The following is a 10,158-nucleotide window of genomic DNA, read 5'->3' as shown; positions in this document are numbered from 1 at the left end:
GACCTTATGGGTTGAGTGGGGAATTAGCTTGAAAATTCCTGTATATTAACCAAAATGTTATTATAAATTTGAGTTTAGTCCTATGCCTGAGTTTGTAGTCATAAAGAATTTTAAATTGTCTCAAATAATCTTGAAAAATGAATAATATTTAATACAGTTACTTAATGACAGGAAGCGCACATGATGTAGTAATTATTATTCCCTGAATCAGTGTAAAAACCTAAGAGTACAGAGTATTTAGAATAGTTTATAATGAGTGTGAAATTCAGGTTAGTGTTAGATCTAATCACTTTTTTTTAATTTAGTTATTTGTTTAAATTTGAATGTAAATTCAATGTTTAGAACTACAATTCAATGAAAATCTTGTAAGATATGATTTATCTATCTCAGATGCCAGAGAGAAAGTTGTCTCTCTTTATACAACGAACACAGAATTTGATTGAATTTTTGATATATCACAAAATTAATTGTTCAGAACTCTTTATCCTAGTTCTCCGAAGGTTTTCAAGGCTCTACAACTTCTGTATCAGCTTCACCCTCTGGTTTTGGGGGTTCTCCTTGGGGAGGCTTGGGAAGTGGAGGTTTGGCCCATACGATGACACCACAGGCCACTTTGGCTCCGGAATTTCCAGTTCTGAGGCTCTCCTTGTCTCCTCCCCTTCCGTAGTCGTCTTTGTTGGCTGTGATGACCAGAGCACGCCCAATGACCGAGTTGGGTCCAGTCAGGGATATGAGGTGGTCAGAATCGGCAATCTTGGCTAGTCCGTCTGCGTTGGCCTGGATGTTTCCCAGGTCGCCGACATGGCGGTATGGATCAGCTGGACCTCCGTGTTGGGTCTGTAACAATATTAGAGTTTGTTGAAATGTTTCTTAATATATGGAATATATTATATGTTTCAGTGTTAAGTATGGAATGTAGTGTGAATACATGGAATTAAGGGACACAAAGAATAAAAATTAATAGTTCAGTAAAAAAACCTTGAAATTTGGCTGTACATAGAAATAAGAGTAAATAAATTTCTGTCAATGGATTCTTATGTAAAAAATATTTGAAAAACCCAACTGTAAAAAGTTAACCACTCCCTCAGCATTCACAGCTCTAATGGCCGCTGTATAGTTTTAGGTTTCTTGCTCACAGCTCCTATAGTATTACAAGTAGCTAATATGTCATCATAAACTATTTTATAGTGCATTTAGTGAGCTTCAATTTGAGTCCTTTAATTTCGATAATTGTTATGATATAGTTTTTCCAAAACAATTTTTTTCTCCCTAAAAACTGGGAATAAAAATCATATGTGTGAATTTATTTTGTCAAATATCATGAAAACAACTAGGGTTAAGAAAGTTATCATTATAAACTACTTCATGGTGCATTTATCGATTTTCAAATTGAGTCCTTGTAGAAAATATGCATTAGCTGAAGAAGGTGCTTTTGATGAGAGTGTACAAAAACCAAATAACAAAACTGGAAATTTTTAATAGATAAAATGATTACTATCAGATGTAAAAAACACGCATAAAGAAAAAAGAAATATAAGATTATAGTGAGAGTGGTAAATGTTTTACTATCATCTTTACAAACCACATTAATATTCATTGAAATAAATTAGTTTATAATTAATTCTAGGCTCACTTTCATTGTTACTGGATTATGATTTTAATAACAGGTATGGCTTGGGAAGTTTTTAATTGATAATAAAAGTTAAGCTACGTCGAATGTGATCATTACTCGGATGGATGACCACTCATGACAGAAAGCCAAGCATCTTAAGAGCTTAGGTAAAGATGAACTATATTTCATTGAGCAAGCTTAAGATAAGAGCAATGAATGTTCAGTACTTAAAAATGTATTTTTTTTCTTATGTTTGATGAAGTGGACCCCTGAAACAAACACCATCTGAAACTGCCTTGTCAAATAATATTATGATTTTGGAATTAATTAATATTTTGATATTTTGAAATATGACATGAAGTCTAAACTCATCTTTAGCCTCCTTTTTTATTTCCTCTTCAATTGTTAATTACCCGTTTACCTTACGCGAGAGAGAGGAGGATGTGGAAAGCCAAAACCTTGGCACGAGGAGTATGTTGAAATAGCAGAAATCTTCGTTTGTCTTTGATGGCGCGAAAACAAAGGAATTGCATTATAGTGGAGAAGAGACTTGTTGAAGTTGATTGCGAAATTGTTTGTCGTGCTTTACTGCTCGTGGAAGATGGAAAACAGAGTTGAGTAAACTTGGTATGTTAACTAAAAGGAAAACATTTGTTAATAAGCAATAGTTTTCACTTGAAGAATTACGTTTCCTTGTCCTCTATTACTACGGTATATACCTTGTGCTCCAGGCAGGGGGGGCGGGAGGGTGTTAACCCTAAAAATAATAAAAATATCAATTGAATCAGTATATCCGTTCTCGAGTTAGTCGTTGCCCCAACAGACCAATAAACGAAAATGCGTTTTGGGCTCAGAAGGATCTGAAATGTGAAGATTTTTTGAAAAACGGATACCAAAAATTTGGTTTGATTACAATACGTCTCTTCCAACAACCACTTCTGACTGATCGGTGCTGTACGGAGCTTGCCCAGTACTGGTTTTAGGAGGGGAAACCCGTACTACGCATGTTCCGTGCAGTTCTGGACTTTCAGAAGCGGTTGGAACAGATCTATTATCTTCCTTACCCTCACGTACACACATCTTCAAATAATTTTAAAAATTAGTTTCTATTACACTTAACATGGAAAAGCTTTTTAATGGCCCTTAAAACTCTTTCTAATTAGCTAATTAATTTAATAAAGCAACGAATAGTGTATATTTTTTTGTTTTTCCACTTTACCTACTAAACGGTTTTTTCAAGCGTGAAAGATATTGTATAAAGAATTAAACAACATTAAATTATCCACCAAATGAGCACCGTAACTAGTTAATTCGGTAAAGTAGTACAACGCAAACCGTAGAAAAATAAAAAAAAAAATCTTTAAACACGGGAGTGGATTTCTAGTGACACTAAAACGGTTTGCCAAACAGACTTTTACGAAATGAAAACTTGACTCCTCACCATGGTGTTAAAATACGATGTTAAAATGTAGATCTTTATCTCGGGAGCTATTTGACGTAAATAGCCCAATCAGGGCTCATATTTTAGCAAATTTAATCTAATTTAAATGATATTCAATTCGATTTTCTAGTGTTATTGGTGTTTTTAAAGATATGGAGCTTCGAATGAAAAATTAATTTTTTTTAACGTTTTGAAAGAGCCGCCATTTTTTATCCCCCCTAGATATACTTGGCTGATTTATCAATTTTGAATAGTAATTATACATAGTTTTCATTAAATTAATCCAAAATTTGGATGAAATAAATAACTTTTTTCTCCTCGAGCTCTTGGAATTTTATACTCGTAGGACTTACTCGACATCATATTCAATGTTTTATTTGTTGCATCATAAGTTTTTCGCTGATACACAATTTAGGAGCGGGAAGCGAAAAAGTGAAAAAATACATAATTACTTACTTAATTAAATTAATTTTATCATTATTAAGAGTTTTCGAACCGCCAGAAATGAGTTTCTGTGTTAAGTATGGTAGAAAATATCTTTTAAAATTATTTGCAGATATATATTTTGTGTATCAGACTCCTGTTACAGCTCTAGTGGTAGTAAGGAAAGTAAAAAAAAACTTCTGTTTATAAATCTCAACTCCCTCTAAATTTTAATTTTGAAACAGCAGTGAACAGTGAAATATCGCCTACCTTGTTCCTTTTTTTTATCAAGGCTGCTCAATCTGACATTTACTCTTTCAGGAGCTTATCCCTGATCGCTTAGATGCTCTTTAATTTTTTTTCTTCTTCTTTTTTAAGATGATCTTCAATAAATATTCCAGCTTTTTTTTTCATTTCTTTCCGCAACTATATTGGAGCCATAGATGTTTTTTTTCCTGATGAAATTTGAGAAAGTAGTTTTAGTTCAGAAAACCACCCAAACTCACTTGTTTCTAACCTGGCTTCTCTTTCATTACCTAGTAATCCTCCTAGGCGTTTGAAAAGAGGATAGCCTCGAAGTCTTCTCTTGAAATGTTATTGGAGTACTATTAGTAAAGAGCCCAAGAGGAGAAAAAATGCAGTTATCTCACCCCAATTTTTTATTACTTTAATGAAAGCTATGTATAATTAATAGTCAAAATTGATGAGTCTGCCAAGTATAGGTAGGGAGAATAAAAAATGGTGGCTGTTTCAAAGGGATTAAAAAAACTAATATTTCATTCGGAGCTCTATATCTTGAAAAGTAGGAACAACACAAGAAAATTTTAGAGAACGTCATTTAAAGAAGAGTAAATTTGCTAAAATATGAGACCTAATAGAGTTATTTACGTCCAATAGTTCTCCAGATATAGCTTTTTAAAAAGCAACATTTCATAAAAATGTAGTAAAGGACTTTACTGAAAGATCAGTAGTTAGAGAAATTATTTTGAAAAATCTATATCTCAAAAACTATTTGACGTACAGATGTCTATTAGCACTCAAATTAAAGCTAGTTTAATCAGCTATAAAGTAGTTTATGATGTTTATCTTCGTAGTAGTAATAGTTTACATGGAATTTGCTAAAATAATTGATTTATAGTCGTTCGAACAAATTTTCATTTGCCAAATTTATATTCATATGTGAATATCATAATAACTACTACCCTTACGAAGATAACTGTCATAAACTAATTTATAGTTAGTTAAATTTTCTTCATTTTGAGTGTTGGCAGACATATGTGTGTCTTATGGGTCTTTTTTTATTCTGCCTTTTTTTCTTCCCGGCTCTTGTACTATAAGTAGCGAATCTGTTCAACTGGCGTTAATGGGATGTTTAAAAAAGTTATAATAGGACAGGGGAGTAGAGGTTTAGGACAGAGATTAGGTGACTTGGTAGGATTTGTTTGGCTTTATTTTGATTCTCCATTCGTGACACCATTCTTCAATGGATGTTATGGGTGTCTGTAGAGTTTGTGATTGCAGTGGTGGTGTTTACAAACAATACACATGGGTCATCAGCGTATGTTGTTAGGACTGTGTCAGAATGGATTGGGATATCAGCTGTATAAACCGTACAGTGAATGGAACCTAAGATACTACCTTGAGGAAAAAATATACAATCTACAAACGAGAGTTAATTATTAAATCCGAAGATTGGGGAAATTTTTTGATTAATTAAAACACGGAGAGCACAAATATTTATCTGTACGCAGTTCTAAAACAATGCCAACTGAACACAAACGTGTGGATACAGCACAAGCGCCATTTTGATTTGTGGCCAAAAACCGACACTCAACGGGTCGACCACAAATTCAGGCCACTTGTTCCAGCCAATCCAAATAAGCAATCCACACGCTTGCGCTTGCACGAATTTTCCATAGTTTGGCAAACTTGTAGAGGCACCTTTAGATATTACTCTGTTCTTACTATTCCATACAAATTAACAGTACAATACAATATTTTAAAACTACTTCCCTATATGAAACGATACTTCCCTTTGTAACTTGGATACAAAAAAACTCCATTTGACTCCATTCTTCTGATTCTAAACTAAGAAATGAAACAAATTTTCCATTTTTTTAAACCAAATACATTTACAGTCATATAGATTATACAAAATTATCTAAGTTACTCGCTATCATGTGAATGTAAAATTCAATTGAAAGCTTGCTCTAAAGAACTGTATGTAACTGTAAATTATGTATATTAAACCTAAAAGGAATGGAAGGAAAGGCATGAACGAATCTTGTTGAATAAAATTGTATTTAATAGATGAATAATTATAGCATTTTAAAAAATTGAATAAAAAAGTAAATTCGAAAACTTTGTCCTGACCTTATTATTATAAATAATATATGTTAATATTTGTAAAAAAAAAATTGCAATGGATCGTTAATGATATGGTTGCAGGATAGTATTACCATTTCGAACGCTCATAGATTGTAAATTTTAATATTATTCAGTATTCAATGATTTATAAAAGTATTGCAAATATTCATATGTATATTTAAATGTGTTAGATTTACTTTTGATTAGAATTGACTAAATTAAAAAGTTGTTTACGAAATTTTATTGAGTTTTTTTAAAATTGAACATATCCATAATTGTCATAATATATAATTTTTCGATGTTAAATATTTCTCTTTTTACTATGTATTTACATACAAACAAATATATATTTTTATCCCATAACAATCACATCTGTAGTTATCACATCAAGAATCCAGGATCTAAACTGAGGGGGGGGGGCAAGTTGTCAATTAGATTGTGACATTACATTTCAGCACGGAACAGAAGAATGTAAAGTTAAGTTATCTTAATTAAGTTATAGTTAAGTTATCTTTTTTTTTCTATTCTGTAGGGGGGGGGGCAGGTGCCCCCCGCTGGGTTCGCCCGTATATCACATTCCATAATACTTCCTGACAATTCTTTTTTTTATAATCAATGTTTTATTCTGGACTAATTGTCAATACAAACTGAAATAATATTCAAGGTCTAGTTTTTTTCCTGTCACGTGGACTTTCACGGATTGACTCAGTATGAAGGAAAACTTTTCATTCAGGAAGTTTCAGTTGGATAAAAACAGAGAGCACTTTCATTTAAAAACTTTTTCAAAGCTTGAGTCGGAAATCGCTGTATACAAAAATTCTGTATTCTTATACAGTCTCGGTAATTAAAATTATTTATATTATAAATTCTTAAGATTTGATTTTTAATAAACATTGATTTGAAGGTAATTAAATAAAAAAAAATGAAGTAATAAATTATGATAATTATATGATTGCGATCCCAGAATTTATATTAATATTGTAATATAATGCAATATTGATATATATATTTATTCATGAACTATACTCTTCAGTAAATATGAATTAATGCAATTATGTTAAAAAGTTCAATTTTTTTTTTTACACAGATATTACAAAATGTGTTTCTTAACAGGTTAATCACGCATACAATTTTACAACTTATTGGGTGAAAAATAGATTGATTATACAACGTTAATTTATTTAGCAAATTTATTTTAATATGTTGTGCAAGTGCTTTTAATAATAGTATTTATCGTGAAAATAAAACAAAAAAAAGTCTTTAGATAAGACTGAATGTAAATATAATATTTATTATAAATAAATGATCGACCGTATTATTTCAAATTATAAAGTAGAACCGCTCCCCTGGCCATCTTATTCATAATAAATATTTATTATTTGCTTAGAGAGATAAAAGTAGGACAGTCTGTAATAAATTCATAGTTTTAATTTTATTAATCAATTGGCTAACGTGGAATCCACAACCAAGACTCAAACGACAAGAAACTACTCGTAGAATTCGATTGCTATATCACACACGCTCTTAACTTCCCATTCATGACAAAAATTATTATATACTGTGATAATCAGACCAATTTGGACATACGGAATTGAGCTCTGGTGCTCTACCAAACCATTAAGTTCCTTCCGTATCCATTCCTTACAATCCAAAATCCTCCGTAAAATCCTTGATGATCCTTATTATGTCACAAATAAACTCATCCACGAAGAGCTTTACATCCCTTTCGTTGCAGATTTGGCCCGAAATAGATATGCGTCTTTTCATTCCAAATTCCTTACCCATCCTAACCCATTAGTTCTTTATCTCTTATCCTTAACAATCCCTGATAATCCTCCGAGGCGTCTGGAAAGAAGATGGCCACGGGACCTTCTAATTTAAATTAATGTTTGAAGTACCAGCACTGGGTGGTTCCTCGCCAAAATGTTCAAGTGTTTGAAACATTCCACATATTTACTTATTGTATTTTTTGTAGTTGTAAATTACAATGAATAAATTTTAAAAAAAATATTAATCTGCTTATTTTAGAGAAAATAAGGTGGGCTCATTTTTATTTTCATTGAATTGGATACACCGACGTCTCGGCTCATCATGTTGGACATCATCGAGACAAAAATTTAAATTAAAATTACTAGAGATATGAGTTACAAAAAATATTGATAAAATAAGTAATGAAAATTAAATATGTATGTATTGATTCAAGATCTTGGGACGCAGTCAAAAATATACATAACAACTATAGCTTCGAGATGTTATTGTTCTCACAGAGACTTTGTAGTGAAAAAAACATTAGTTAAAAATCATAAATAGAAAAATTAAAATTGTATATTAATAAACGTGTTATATATTAAATTGTATTCTGAATATTTTAGTATTTAATAATTAGTTAAGAAAAATCTTTAAAAATTAAAAAAAACGAAAGTTTTTTCAACTGTAAGGAGATAAACTATACGAACAATGAATCTTAAACGTAGGTAAGTTATAATTTTGTCAAATATGAAAAATATTACTCTTACAAAGATAAACTTCATAAAATACTTTATAGAACATTAAACTAGGTTTAATTTGAGTGCTTATAGACATCTATACGTCACATAGTTCCTGAGATATTGATTTACCACAATAAATTCACTAACTATTGAATTTTCAGTTAAATATTTATGAAATGTTGCTATTAAAAAACACTTTATCTCGGGAACTATTGAACGTAAAAAGCTGTGTGTAATTAATTTACTTTACTTTAAATGATGATATCTTAGGTTTCTAGTGTTGTATAGTTTTTCATAAACCAAAAGATTTGTTCGAACAACTAGAATTTATCATTTTGTTAATTTATTTTAGCAAATAAACTACTACTCTTGGGAAGATATACCTCTTAAACTACTTTATAGCCCATTAAACTAGCATTAATATGACTGCTTATAGACATTTGAACGTCTTATGGTTCCTGAGATAAAGATTTAGCACAATAAATTTACTAACTGCTGATTTTTCAGTATTTATTTCATGAATTGTTGCTTTTTAAGAAGCTATATCTCAGGAACTATTGAACCTAAAAAGCTCTGTTAGGTATATTTTAGCAAATTTACTCTACCTTAAAACCATTAGGTTTTCTAGTGTTAGTTAGTTTTAACGATTTGAAGCTCCGAATGAAAATTTTTTTTAACGTTTTGGAACAGCCGCCTTTTTTAATTTCCCCTACCTATACATGGCAGATTCATCGATTTCGACTTGTTAATTATAGGAGGTTTTTACTAAATTAATTCATTTATAATTTTTTGAGGTTAATCACTTCCATCTTTGAATGAATTATTTATTATTTATTCATGACATTTTACAACGTTTCGGGATCACTGTCCCATATTCATGCACTATAAAAAACCTCATGATTTCATATGGGAAATGTACTATGAATATGGGACAGTGGTCCCGAAACGTTGCACAATGTCATGAATAAATAATAAATAATTCATTCAAAGATGGAAGTGATTAACCTCAACAAATTTTAAAAGAATTGACTTACCAGACTTCCTAGAGAGATAATCCAGATTAAATTAATTCAAAATTAGGGTGAAATAACTAACTTTTTTCTCCTCTTGGGTTGGGCATTTCTAATAAAAATGACGTTATGAAAAATTTATTTTCTAGTATATGAACAAAATCCATAAACAATTTGCCTAGTTATTCCTTACTATTATTACTATCAGTTATTACTTAGTATTACTACTATCAGTTATTACTCAGTATTACTTACATAAGCAGGGTTGAAGTGCTCCCCAATGGATTCACAGTCCTTTGACAGATCACCAAACTCATGAATATGGAATCCATGTGCACCCTCAGTGAGCCCAGTGACGTTACCGGTGTATATTACTGGCCCGCCTGGTGGCTGCATCAGTGTTATCTTACCTGCCAATTGATATTTGATATTAATAAATATCTTTAGGAATTAAAAAGTAAGGGAATGATAAATGCTGATGTGTGGGTAAAAATGGATTTTTTTGAGGTCTCAGAATCCAATGTTGTTAAAACTTAATGTTGTTTTAATTTTTTTGTTTTAGTTGATGTTTACACATTAGAAACATCAACTAAAACAAAAAAATTAAAACTTCGAAAAACATCTATAGTGGATGAGAAGTTGTCTAAGATTATATTGGGATGAGTGCATCGCATAGGGAAGAGCTAAGATTAGGGAGTGTGATTAGAAAATAACATTAATTACATTAGTTCATATATGAATGAAACAATTTTCAAACTAAAGTACACTTGCTTAATGCACCTCAGCACATTTTTTTAACAGACGGAAGCGACAAAA

General features: G+C 31.1%; 1 protein-coding gene across 1 annotated transcript; it reads right to left on the bottom strand.

Moving 5' to 3' along the window:
- Positions 1-283: 283 nt before the first annotated feature.
- Positions 284-9,752, bottom strand: LOC106691599 (superoxide dismutase [Cu-Zn]; the record flags this gene model as incomplete). The annotated part of the gene is given in 2 exon segments (XM_014437421.3): positions 284-837; positions 9,598-9,752. Coding segments are annotated over 2 exon segments (488 nt in total), but the record flags the coding sequence as incomplete, so codon positions are not given.
- Positions 9,753-10,158: the final 406 nt, after the last annotated feature.

The sequence above is a fragment of the Halyomorpha halys genome, unplaced genomic scaffold (genome assembly GCF_000696795.3).
Source record: "Halyomorpha halys isolate HHAL.00 unplaced genomic scaffold, Hhal_1.1 Scaffold2528.1, whole genome shotgun sequence".
NCBI classification, from domain to species: domain Eukaryota; kingdom Metazoa; phylum Arthropoda; class Insecta; order Hemiptera; family Pentatomidae; genus Halyomorpha; species Halyomorpha halys.
The sequence above is the reverse complement of the archived record's forward strand: the minus strand, read 5'-3'. Positions and strand labels throughout refer to the sequence as shown.